Source organism: Leptonychotes weddellii, chromosome 4 (genome assembly GCF_054177405.1).
Source record: "Leptonychotes weddellii isolate Sample4059 chromosome 4, ASM5417740v2, whole genome shotgun sequence".
Lineage (NCBI taxonomy): Eukaryota > Metazoa > Chordata > Mammalia > Carnivora > Phocidae > Leptonychotes > Leptonychotes weddellii.
In genome coordinates, this window is record NC_138372.1 from 39618334 (window position 1) to 39630744 (window position 12411).

General features: G+C 36.1%; 1 protein-coding gene and 1 pseudogene across 3 annotated transcripts in view; one reads left to right on the plus strand and one right to left on the minus strand.

Moving 5' to 3' along the window:
- The window catches only part of IFT25 (intraflagellar transport 25), a 37905-nt gene that overhangs the window by 11991 nt on the left and 13503 nt on the right, over nucleotides 1-12411 (minus strand). For all 3 annotated transcript variants that reach the window (XM_081818453.1, XM_081818452.1, XM_081818454.1), the window contains 3 exons: nucleotides 6073-6179; nucleotides 4412-4480; nucleotides 1315-1358 (listed from right to left, as the gene is read on the minus strand). In XM_081818453.1, the coding sequence (XP_081674579.1) occupies nucleotides 1315-1358; nucleotides 4412-4480; nucleotides 6073-6179 (220 nt within the window). The remainder of the gene's footprint in view (nucleotides 1-1314; nucleotides 1359-4411; nucleotides 4481-6072; nucleotides 6180-12411) is intronic.
- On the plus strand, nucleotides 9040-11501 carry LOC145721269 (small ribosomal subunit protein eS1 pseudogene; annotated as a pseudogene).

Consider the following 12411-nt stretch of genomic DNA (forward strand, 5'->3'; position numbering starts at 1 on the left):
TTCCATTCCTTGAAATTTAATCTTAGGGAGTAATTTAAAAGGTGAAGATCATGGTAGTGAGAACATGCATAAGATGTCCCCTGTAGTATTACTTATAATGACAGAGGGAGGAAAAGTGAAATTAGTGAACATTTGCCTGTCTTCATACATTTCATTTTAAAATTATAATTATGAAGTTGTAATATAATATTGTTTAAAAAGATACAAAACTCTTCATTTTTACTATTAAACTAGGTGATGCACATTGACAACTAGAAGAAAATAAGTGTAATAAAAGCTCTTGTGGCAGGGTAATAAAATCATGGGTGACTTCCAGCTGCCCACTCCCCCTTATTATTTTCCAAATGTTCTATAATGTTGGAACGCTCCTTGATTCACAGTGAGTCCTGAAACAAAATACTTAGCAGAGGCTTACTAATCATAACCCATTAATAAAGATGGAGAAAAACAGGCAGATAAAATTCAGTCTAATTAATCATTTTTCTGGCCCCCACTGGCCTCTCCAGTCATTGGGCATATTTGGGTGGTGGAGAAGATAATTAATAGCATTCAAAAACTTCCTACAGAATCTTTTGAAGCATAGATTTCATGGCAGCGCCCAGTAAGTTGTGAAGAAGGAAACTTAAATGGACAAGGTTCCTCTTTAAGCCTCATTTAGAAAAACCTTAATGAAACAAACACTACCACCTTAAAAAAAAAAAAAAAAAGCCCACACATTCAGTTGTTTCACTTTTTTGTGTTTGTCTAAAACCAGGGCCTGATAAACTAGCAGGAACAGAGAAACTCCTGATGAGGCAGCAGCTTCCTCATCAACGGCCATTCATTCCACTTGACAAGCAAAGCCCAATGGAATGTTGTCGAAAAATGCTGGTTCTCTTTCCACCTCATCTCTCTTTGGCTTATTTGTTGCTGATCCTATGCTCCAGTTCCCCTTATGTGAATCTCCCTTGTCCTTTCATGCTTAAATTAACATCAGATTCTGGCATCTCAACCTTTTTTGATTCCTATTCTAAAAGGCCTACAGAATCAAATGAATGAAAGCAAAGCAAGTATATGTTCAAAATAAATGAACAAAATAAAAACAAGTAAGTGAATTGTTTTATCCTTGCTGTTATTCTATGACAGATAAATGCCTTTATGCATGCTTTATTAGATTATAGTATTATTGAGGATAACCTCTATTTGTTGATTAGGTATAGAACCTATAACATATCACAGGAATATTAACTTTATGACTACGGAGATAGATATAAAATGTAAATACATTGTGCTGACTAAAGATAATGTTTATCTCTACAAAGTATATCGACTTACCATAATTTCTTCATTTTGAAGCTGCCCCTCTGTGTGGACTAGATCTAAAACACAAATTTAACAGAAATGAGTTAGGGTTCAAAATACATGAGGACAGCTACTGAAATTTATGCTCAGCAAAATATGATGTCTGGTAAACCATAGTTAGATTAGACTTACCAGGGTTTGAGGTTAAAATTCAATATCAAAATAGGAATATTTGATGTAAAAGGCATGAAAGATAAACTGTGAGCTCCAAAACATCTCTAGCAAGTATAAACAAAAGGAAATGTAAATCAGAGTAAAGGAATATAAAGTAAGGAATTGATAAAATGTGGAAATCCCTCTTAAGGATCAAGCCACTAACAGTTATTACAGGCCTGAAAGGAGCCATCTTATTACCACTCTCATGGGTAATGACTACAGCTCTGTTTCTCACGCGGACTTTTTACCGTGATGTTGAATTATGCTGCCTGTGAACTGATCTTTTTTGTTATCCAACTTTAGAAAGACTTTACTTATATAATTTTAAAACAGATTAACTTAGTTGGTCACGAGTTAATCATATCATTCTTTTAGAAACATGAAATATTTGATTGATATAATAATAAATACTGACATTATTTAGAAATTAATTTTATTTGTATTAGAATAGTGAGTGCACATAATTTTTAAAGGCACATACTACAAAAAGGGTAGTCTCTGGGAAGTAAGATGGTGCATGACTTTCTGTTTCCTAACCTCTCTCTGAGGTAATGAATGGTAATCCCCTGCTTGATCCTTTCTTTCACCTTCAGTCCTGCTCCTGAGAGGCAAATATTTTCAACTCCTTCAGCTTTTTTTTCCCTAGAATTGTAACATGTTTATATTCCTTTTCTCGATTTATCAATGTTTTACTGACTTTATATTATGGTAGGAGAAAATTAGGTCTCTTAGATCAATATCCTCTTCCTCCTCCTACAACTTTTCCCTCTTGCCATCCTCTCAATTTTGAAATCAATACTTGACAGTTACATTATTGCCTATGTAAATGTTATTTACTGCTGAAATAAGTATCGAATTATGATCCCATTTTCTTTCTTATACAACTCCTCCTCTACCAGGAGTTAATAATAACCTCTTCTTTCATTGCTTAGTTTTTTAATTATGAAAAATTGGAAAATTTCACATCAAAGAAGACACAACATAATTTCTGTATATACCCATCATCTTGATTTTATCATTACTAACATTTCACTATACTTGATTTATGGAATCTTTTTTGCTAAAGTATTTTATTTTTTAAAAGTTTTTATTTATTTATTTGAGAGAGAGAGAGCGCATGCGAGAGAGAGCACGAGCAGTGGGGGGAGGAGCAGAGGGAGAGGGAGAAGCAAACTCCCTGCTAAGTAGGGAGCCTGACACAGGGTTCGATCCCAGGACTCTGGGATCATGACCTGAGCTGAAGGCAGATGTTTAACTGACTGACCCACCCAGGTGCCCCTTGCTAAAGTATTTTAAAGAAAATCTAAGACGACATGACATTTCACCTCCAAATATTTGATTATCCATCTCTCAATAATAAGGATATTTTCTTACATAACCATAATACTATTATCATACCAATATTAAAAAATGCTTTAATATCATATAATACCTAGTCCACATTCAAATTCCCAATTGTCCCCAAAATGTCTTTTTATAGTTGGTTTATTCAAATCAGAATTAAGTCTCCTTTAATACTAAACTGCTTTCTCTCCCCAACACACATTTTTTTCCCATGTCACTGACTTATTGAAGAGACAGGTCAGTTTTCCTGTAGAATGTCCCACGTTTTGTCATCCTGCCTCTTCATGGTTTCATTACGTTTATTCCTCTATCCTCTGTTTCCTTATACTGGAATTAGAGCTAAAGGCTTGATTATATTCAGGGTTTGAGGCAGTCATCAAATGTCTGGTGACTTTGGCTATCTTTTGTTACTTATAAATAAATCATTTTAAAACTGTGTTCATGAACCAGGCTCACTGACTAGGACTTCAATAGAGTGACCAAGAATGAGCTAGCCATTGTCAGTATCCATAGATCTTTTTTCTGGAGCCATTTGGTTTCTCCAAAAATATTTAGTCTCCTGGCTGGGGCTATATTCTTGATTACTGTCATAAACAGTAGAGCACAGAGGAGTTCTCACCATTCAATAAGTAGGCTTCCACTTAAATCCCGTTTTCAACTCCACGTCTCACTTACTTTCTCTACTATGTCTGGTCTCCCTGAGTTCTGACCTCAACATTCAGTGTCCCTCGTTATCCCTTGCAGGTGGTTTGTGGGAGGAAGGAGGAGTCATATAGCTTTGTGGGACAGGAGAACTTACTCTAGGGTCAAACACTCTGTATATAGATGTTCAACTAATCACCCTTGTTTTCTGGTCCATGTCTCACTGGAACTTTCCATGGTGACTTCTGCCTTCAAATTCTAGACCTTCCTGGGGTTTTGTTGGGCAAACTGGCTTGCTTTACAATGATATTCTCCTTGGAGGGCACTTAGGTTATAACCTACTCCATTCAGTTACATTAGTTACTTCTCTTCCATCTGTGTCCTCTCTTCCATAATATAGATTAACCCCTCACATCCTCTTTGGTCTTCTGTTTTCTGTTTGTTTTTAGTTTTTGTCCTTGTAGGTTTATGCCTCCTTCTATTCCTTTATTATTATTTCAGGGTATTTTGGGAAGGAAAGGAAATAGACACATGAAAGCAACATGTTGTATTTAACTAGAGGCAATTCTACTGATGATATTTAAATAGTACCATTAGGAAAGAAGGAAAGACAAGAAACTAATATTTATTGTCTACCATATAATATGGTAGATACTATGTTCACAAAAACCTTAAATGGTAGGTTACTGTCCCCATTTTTCAGATAAGGATACTGAAACTCAGAAAAATTAAGTCTTAACATGCTAACATTACATAACCAGCAAGTGAAGAAACAGTCTTGTGTTGAAACCTAGGTTTTTCTAGGCTCTAAATAGAGTCACCGGAGTCATCTTTTTTTCACCAAAATGCAGCCCAATTGGAAATACAGAATCAGGGACAATTCTCTACTCTCTCATGCCCAGAACAATGCTGGTGAAAAAGCACATACCTCTTTCAATCCATGGCTCAAAATCAATTGGCTCTTTAGATGTGCTCTTTTCAATCCTCAAGGTCCTCACTGACATTGTAAGTAAACAAAATAAATAAAGTGTTAATTACCTACCTGATTTTATGTTGCTGTCCCTATATTCCTTTTTTTTCTCTGTCTGAAAGTGTCAAGCACTGGTGGGACTGTACAAAGTACTGGGATCAGAAATACATGTTCTGAAAATCATTCACATACTGTTTTTCTGTAGGGCCCTATGGTAAAATGCAGTCTTGTGTCACTGTAATCTTATAAATGTTGGCAAAGCACATAATACAAAGTAGAGTCTTTTTGAATTTGGTATCATCCAGAGTTTTTTGTGTACTGGTAATAGTAATAATAATAATAATAATAATACTGTTAGTGATCTTGATCTTGGTCATAAACCCTTATGAAGAAACTACTGTGAGTCAGGCATATTTACTCATTCACTCTTGACTATAATCTTATAAGAAAAAGTATTACTGATCCACTTTACTGATGAGGAAACAGGCTTAGAGAAATCAGCACCTTAGAGAAGTCAGGCAAAGTGTTCAATGATACAGAGCTAGCAAGGGCCAGAAGTGGAATTCAAACTTTAGGTGGGTCTGACTCCAGAGCCTCTACAATTAATGACAGTAGAGAGACTTAACCAGAATGCACGCATCTTCTTTCTGCATTGTTTTCTCTCCATTACCCCTAACCCAGATCCTGCTATCGCAGAACCATTCTTCTCTGTGTCCTGCGGGGAGGACCCCTTTGGATTGCACCATGGCTTCTGGTCAGATTTGGCCAATGGGAGGCACTGGGAGGAAACTGGAGGGCAGTGGCGAAATGAGATCACGTTGTTTTTTCTCCACGCCCTTCCTGCTTCCGTGCCCTGTCTTTGACAGTGGTTGGGTCCCTTCATGATTACAGCTGCTGCCGGGCAGCACAGACTCTAGCTCTCACAAGGCTCTGGTAACACAATTTCCATCCCTTATCCCAGGGGTGGTAATGGCTTATTGCTGTGGCTAGTTTCAGGGCGTTCTCACCATCCCTGGTCTGTTCCCTTACCCAGACCATAACTTTGTAAGTAATCCCATCAATAAAGCCTTTTCATTTGAACCATCTGGGATGTATTCTTTCCTGCCATGATTTTATCTGAAATACTTTATCCTTAAATAAACACAAGACAGGATTAGAATGATGTTCCAAAGAGAGAGTCCCCTCCTAAATCCCTCAGAAAATGCCATTATTAATAGAAGAATAAAAATTATCCAATGCAAATAATCAAAGTTATCAGATTTTCAGAAAGAATTTGACAGAGAACCCCAAGCCAAATTAATCTGGAATAAAGATGTTGAAGAACCTAGTGTTCTGGCAAGCTGGCTTCTTATGTTCATAATAGGGTTTTTTGCCAAAGATTTTCACATAGTAAATTGCATGGAAATTATTATGCGCTTTGGAAGGGTTTCAAATTTGCAATTTTAGAGAAGCTAACTGTGCTCAAGGCAGTTAACCCATATTCCCCACTTTCCCACCCCAGCCATAAAACTGGGTTCCATGCTGCAAAGAAAAGTTAGTGTTTTGCCAAAGTTTACATATGTGCCCTCTGCCTATGGGAAAATTAAAAGATGGTGAATATTAATGTATTATTTGCTTACCAAAGTAACTTTGGATTACAAGCCTTTCAATCCTTACATGTTTGTGAAAACAAATAATGAACTCTTGGGGAAACATTCCTGTTGTGGTCCAAAATGTTTCTGGATTCCTATGGTTAATTTTAAAGAAAAAGAAAAAAGAAGTAAATATTAAATATTAAATATAATAAATAAAAATTATTAAATATTAAATAAAAATATTTAATCACAAAATTCTAGTGGGTAAGAATTTTAAATAAATGACCCTGGATTCTTGAAATCCCTTTCTATCTCTTCCTTCTGCCTCTAGTCTCTCCCCAACTTTAATAATTCTTCTTTACTACTAGCAGATACATTTTTTTAAAAACAAAGAAACAGAATTGATGTCATTCTTGTCTAAAAGCCTCCAGTGGCCCCTTAGTGCCTATAAATCTGCCTGTGTAGTATGGCATTTTACGACCCTGTACGATCTGGTCCCATTATTAAAGTACACTGTCTCCCATCATGGTACCCTCTCCTGTTACTGTAGTCACTTTGGGCCAATTAAGATTCTACAAACACGTCATTACAGGCACATGTTTCTGTGCCTTACTTAGTTCATGAGGTTCTCTTGACCCAAATCCTTTCTTCCCTTACGAGTTTATTCGCTCTTTGGTCCCATCTCTCAACCCTAACAAGTCAGAATCACTTCCTCAGCCCTCCTTTGCACTTAGCATCCATTTTTGCATTGGTACTTATCTCCTGTGCTTTTATGGCTTCTGCTAGATGCTGAGTTCTCTGAGTCCAACCACTTTCTCTTAATTATCTTTATACCCCAGCAACTATCACAATGGCTGACCCATAGTAGATGCACAGTAGATGCGTGTTGAAAAAAAGCATGCATTCAATTTTATGTCATACATATAATCAAATATATATGTAATATATATAGTACTGTCCATAGAAATAACCATTTCTCTTTTAACTATATAAGTTCCTTCTTTCTTTTTTGGATGTAAGATTTTACCTACAGTGAAATTTATTTTAAGTATACAATTCAATGAGTTTTGACAAATGTATATACTTATGTAACCATTATGCTAGGGCAACCAATACCCCCAATTACAATATGTAACATTTCTATTGCTCCAGAAACTTTCCTTCTCTTTCCTTCCAGACAATTCTTACCTCCCCTAGGCAACTATTGCTCTGATTTTTGTGACCATAGACTATGCCACAATTTGGTTATTCTTTCTTTTGGTTATTTTGTTGGATATTTGGATTGCTTCCAGCTTTTTAGCATTATGAATAGGTTGTTATAAACATTCTTGTACAAGTGTTTTTGGGACATATTTTAATTTCTCTTGGGCAATTATTAGGAGTAGAATTGCTGGGTCATAGGGCAGAGGTATGTATAATTTTACAAGAAGTTGCCAGATTTCCAAAGTGATTGTACTATTTTACATTCCTACCAACAATGTAAGAGAGTTCTAGTTGCTCCATACCCTTTTCAACACTTGCCTTTGTCAGCCCTTTTAATTTTAGCTATTCTAGTGCATATAAAATCATGTCTGACAATGATTTTAATTTGCATTTCCCTGATAACAAATGATGCTAGCACTTTTCTCATATATATACATATATATAGAGAGAGACCAGAAGCTTTACTGACAACACAATTTATACATATTTTATATATGATTACATACTGTATTCTTACAATAAAGTAAGCTAAAGAAAATGTTAAGAAAATCTGAAGGAAGAGAAAATATATTTACACCTCTGTACATATATTTATTGAAAAAAATCCCATGCAGTTCAAACCCATGTTGTTCAAGGGTCAACTGTACTTTACTATGTATTTTTGTAGGAGTCCTTTGTGAGATATATGTATTGTGAATATTTTCTCCCAGTCTGTAGTTTGTCTTTCCATTTTCTTACTTGTGTCTTTCAATGAGTAGAAGTTTTATTTTTGGTGAAATCCAGTTTTATTACTTGTTTCTTTTATGTTTAGTGATTTTTGTGTCGAAGAAATCTTTGCCTACCTCACTGTTACAAAGGTACTTTCTGATGTTTTCTTCTTAAAGCTTAGTAATTTTAGCTCTGAGTGGAGATCTATGATCCATCCTGAATTAACTTTTTTGGGCTTGGTATGAGGTAGGGGTGGAGGTTCATTTTTATCAGTATGTTTATTCAGGCATTCCAGCACCATTAATTAAAAGACTTTCCTTTTCTAATTGAACTGCCTTGGTGTCTTTGCCTAAAATTAATGGCCTATATATAGGTAGATCTGTCCCCTTCATTTTATTCCATTGATCTGTTTCTATATCCTTAGCCTTCTGTTGAAAATTAATTGACCTTGTATATGTGGATCTATTTCTGAGCTTTCTATTCTGTTCCATTGGTATATATATATCTATCTTTACAAAAATACCACACTATTTTGATTACTATAAGTTATCTTTAAGTCTTGAAATCAGATAACGTTTAAGTGCTCAAACTTTCTTCTTTTTCAAATTACTTTGAGCAGACTAGGACTTTGCATTTCCATATACATTTCAGAATCAACTTATGTTTTCTGTAAAAGTCAACTGAGGGACACCTGGGTGGCTCAGTCAATTCATTGTCTGCCTTGGACTCAGGTCATGATCCCGGGGTCCTGGGATCGAGTCCCACATTGGGCTCCTTGCTCAGCGGGAAGCCTGCTTCTCCCTGTTCCTGCTGCTCCCCTGCTTGTGTTCACACTCTTGCTCTCTCTCTCTGACAAATATATAAATAATAAAATCTAAAAAAAAAGTCAATTGAGATTTTGATCAACACTGTACTGAATCAACAGGTTATTTTTGGGAGAAATTGCCACCTTAACAATATTGAGTTTTCCAATCATGAATGTAGTGTATCTTTTCATCAACTTAGTTATTTTTCTCAGCAACATTTTGTGTTTTTCACTGTAAAGTTCTTGCATATCTTGTTAAATTTATTCTTTTTTTTTTTTTTTAAAGATTTTATTTATTTATTTGAGAGAGAGAGAATGAGAGACAGAGAGCACGAGAGGGAAGAGGGCAGAGGGAGAAGCAGACCCCCTGCTGAGCAGGGAGCCCGATGCGGGACTCGATCCCTGGACTCCAGGATCATGACCTGAGCCGAAGGCAGTCGCTTAACCAACTGAGCCACCCAGGCGCCCTTGTTAAATTTATTCTTAACTCTTTTATATTTTGACTGCTATTGGAAATGGAATTTTTTTAAACTTCAATTTCCAACTGTTTCCTGCTATTATATAGTAATACAACTGATTTTTGCATATTGGCCTTTCTAAATTTACTTATTAGCTCTAGTAGGCTTTTTTAAAAGTAGATTCCTTGTTAATGTAGATTCCTATGAAACATTAATACAATCTGTGAACAAAGACAATTTTACTCTCTTTTTAAAAAAAATTTATTTATTTGACAGAGAGAGAGAGAGAGCGCGCACAAGCAGGGGGCATGGCAGGCAGAGAGAGAAGCAGGCTCCCCACTGAGCAGGGAGCCTGATGTGGGGCTTGATCCCAGGACCCTGGGATCATGACCTGAGTCGAAGGCAGCATAACCTACTGAGCCACCCAGGCACCCCAGTTTTACTATTTCTAATCCTTATGTCTTTTTTTGGCCTTATTGCATGGGCTAAAACCTCCAAAACAAGGCTGAATAGGAACAGTGAGAGCAAACATTCTTGCTCCCTTTCCAATCTCAGAGGGGAAAGCATTTATTATTTCACCACCAAGATGAACATGTTTAGTAGATGCCTTTCTCAGATTGAGGAAGTTCCCTTCTCTTCTTTGTTTGCTAAGAACTGTTATCATGAATGAATGCTGAATTTTGTCAAATGCTTTTTCTTCATCTATTGGGATGATCATATGATTTTTCTCCCTTGTTCTGGCAATGTGGTGAATTACACTCAACCTTGTATTCCTGTGATAATGTGGTAAATATGCCAACCTTGCATTCCCAGGATTAATTCCATTTGCTGGATTCAATTTATAAGGATTTTTGTGTCTATGTTCATAAAGCATATTGGTCTTTAATTTTCCTTGTTTCCATGCTTTTTTTCTTTCCTTTCCTTCCTTTTCCTTTCCTTGTAATGTCTTTGTCAGATTTTGTTATCAGGGCCATGTTGTTCTCATAAAAAACAATTTGAGAAGTGTTTCCTGCTCTGTTTTTGAAAGATTTATGTTTTCCTCTGAATATCTGATAGAATTTAATTTATACAAGAGATACAAGACTATTCAAATTTTCTATTTCATCTTTTGTCATTTTTATAGGTTGAGTTTTTTTAAGGAAATCAGTCCACTTAAATTGTCAAATTTATTAGCCTAAATTTGTACTTTTTAATTAAAAATATTTTAAAACTGAGGTATAATTGACATATAACATATTAGTTCCAGGTATAAAACATAATTATTTGATATCCTAAATTTGTCCTTGATAGTGACTTATTAATCTTTTAGAAACTGTAGTGATGTTGCTTTTCATTGCTGGTACTGGTGATTTATATTTTCTCTATTCTTTCTTTGTCAATTTTTCTAGAGGTTTATAACTTTTATTTTTATTTTTTTTTAAAGATTTTATCTATTTATTTGAGAGAGAGAGAATGAGAGAGAGAGAGAGAGAGCATGAGAGGGGGGAGGGTCAGAGGGAGAAGCAGACCCCTGCTGAGCAGGGAGCCTGATGCGGGACTCGATCCTGGGACTCCAGAATCATGACCTGAGCCGAAGGCAGTCGCTTAACCAACTGAGCCACCCAGGCGCCCGGTTTATAACTTTTAATAATCCTTTCAGATAATCAATTTTGGCTTTGTTAATTTTTTCTAATTGTCTAATTTCTATTTTATTGATTTCTGCTCTTACCTTTGTAATTTATTTTCTTCTACTTTCTTTGGGTATAATTTGCTCTTCTTTATCTAGCTTCATACTGTGGAAATTTAATTACTGGTTTTTAAAAATTCTTTTCAAGATAAAATATTTATGCTATAATAAATTTCCCTGTAAGCATCACTTTAGCTGCATCCACAAACGTGGATATATTGTGTTCTCATTATCATTTGGTTAGAAATATTTTCTAATATACCTTGTGATTTCTTCTTTGACCGATGGGTTATTCAGAAGTGCCATGTTTAGCCCTTTGGGCTCCCTGAGCAGCACCATGGCAGTCGGCAAGAACAAGCGCTTTATGAAAGGCGGCAATAAGGGAGCCAAGAAGAAAGTGGTTGATACATTTTCTAAGAAAGACTGGTATGATGTGAAAGCACCATCTATGTTCAATATAAGACATATTGGAAAAACATTAGTCACAAGAACTCAAGGAACCAAAATCGCATCTGATGGCTTCAAGGTCGTGATTTTGAAGTGAGCCTTGCTGACCTGCAGAATGATGAAGTTGCATTTAGCAAATTCAAGCTAATTACTGAGGATGTTCAGGGCAAAAAGCCTAATTTCCATGGCATGGATCTTACCCATGACAAAATGTGTTCCATGGTCAAAAAAATGGCAGACCATGATTAAAGCTCATGCTGATGTCAAGACTACTGATGGTTATTTGCTTCATCTGTTTTGTGTTGGTTTTTTTTAAAGATTTTATTTATTTGACAGAGAGAGACACAGCAAGAGAGGGAACACAAGCGGGGGAGTGGGAGAGGGAGAAGCAGGCCTCCTGCGGAGCAGAGAGCCCGATGCGGGACTCCATCCCAAGATCCTGGGATCATGACCTGAGCTGAAGACAGATGCTTAACAACTGAGCCACCCAGATGCCCCTGTTTTGTGCTGGTTTTACTAAAAAACGCAATAATCAGATTTGGAAGACCTCTTATGCTCAGCACCAACAGGTCCGTCAAACTTGGAAAAAGATGATGGAAATCATGACCCAAGAGGTGCAGACAAATGACTTGGAAGAAGTGGTCAATAAATTGATTTCAGACAGCACTGGAAAAGATATAGAAAAAGCTTGTCAGTCTATTATCCATTCCATGATGTCTTCGTTAGAAAAGTAAAAATGCTGAAGAAGCCCAAGTTTGAATTGGGAAAGCTCTTGGAGCTTCATGGTGAAGGTAGTAATTCGGAAAAGCTACTGGGGATGAGACCAGTGCTAAAGTTGAACAAGCTGATGGATATGAACCACCAGTCCAAGAATCTGTTTAAAATTCAGACATTTAATGGTGACAAATAAAAAATCTTACTTGTGATGTTTAATTTCTGATGATTCTTTTTAAATAATGTAGGCTTGGTGAATCAGATATTCTGAACTGATGGTGATGTGAACTTTTCTGAACTGTTGTATGGATTTTATCCATTGCTCTGTTACTAAATAGCTGCAAAAGGGTAGTGATCCATTTTAAGCTGTAGTGATCTAGAAG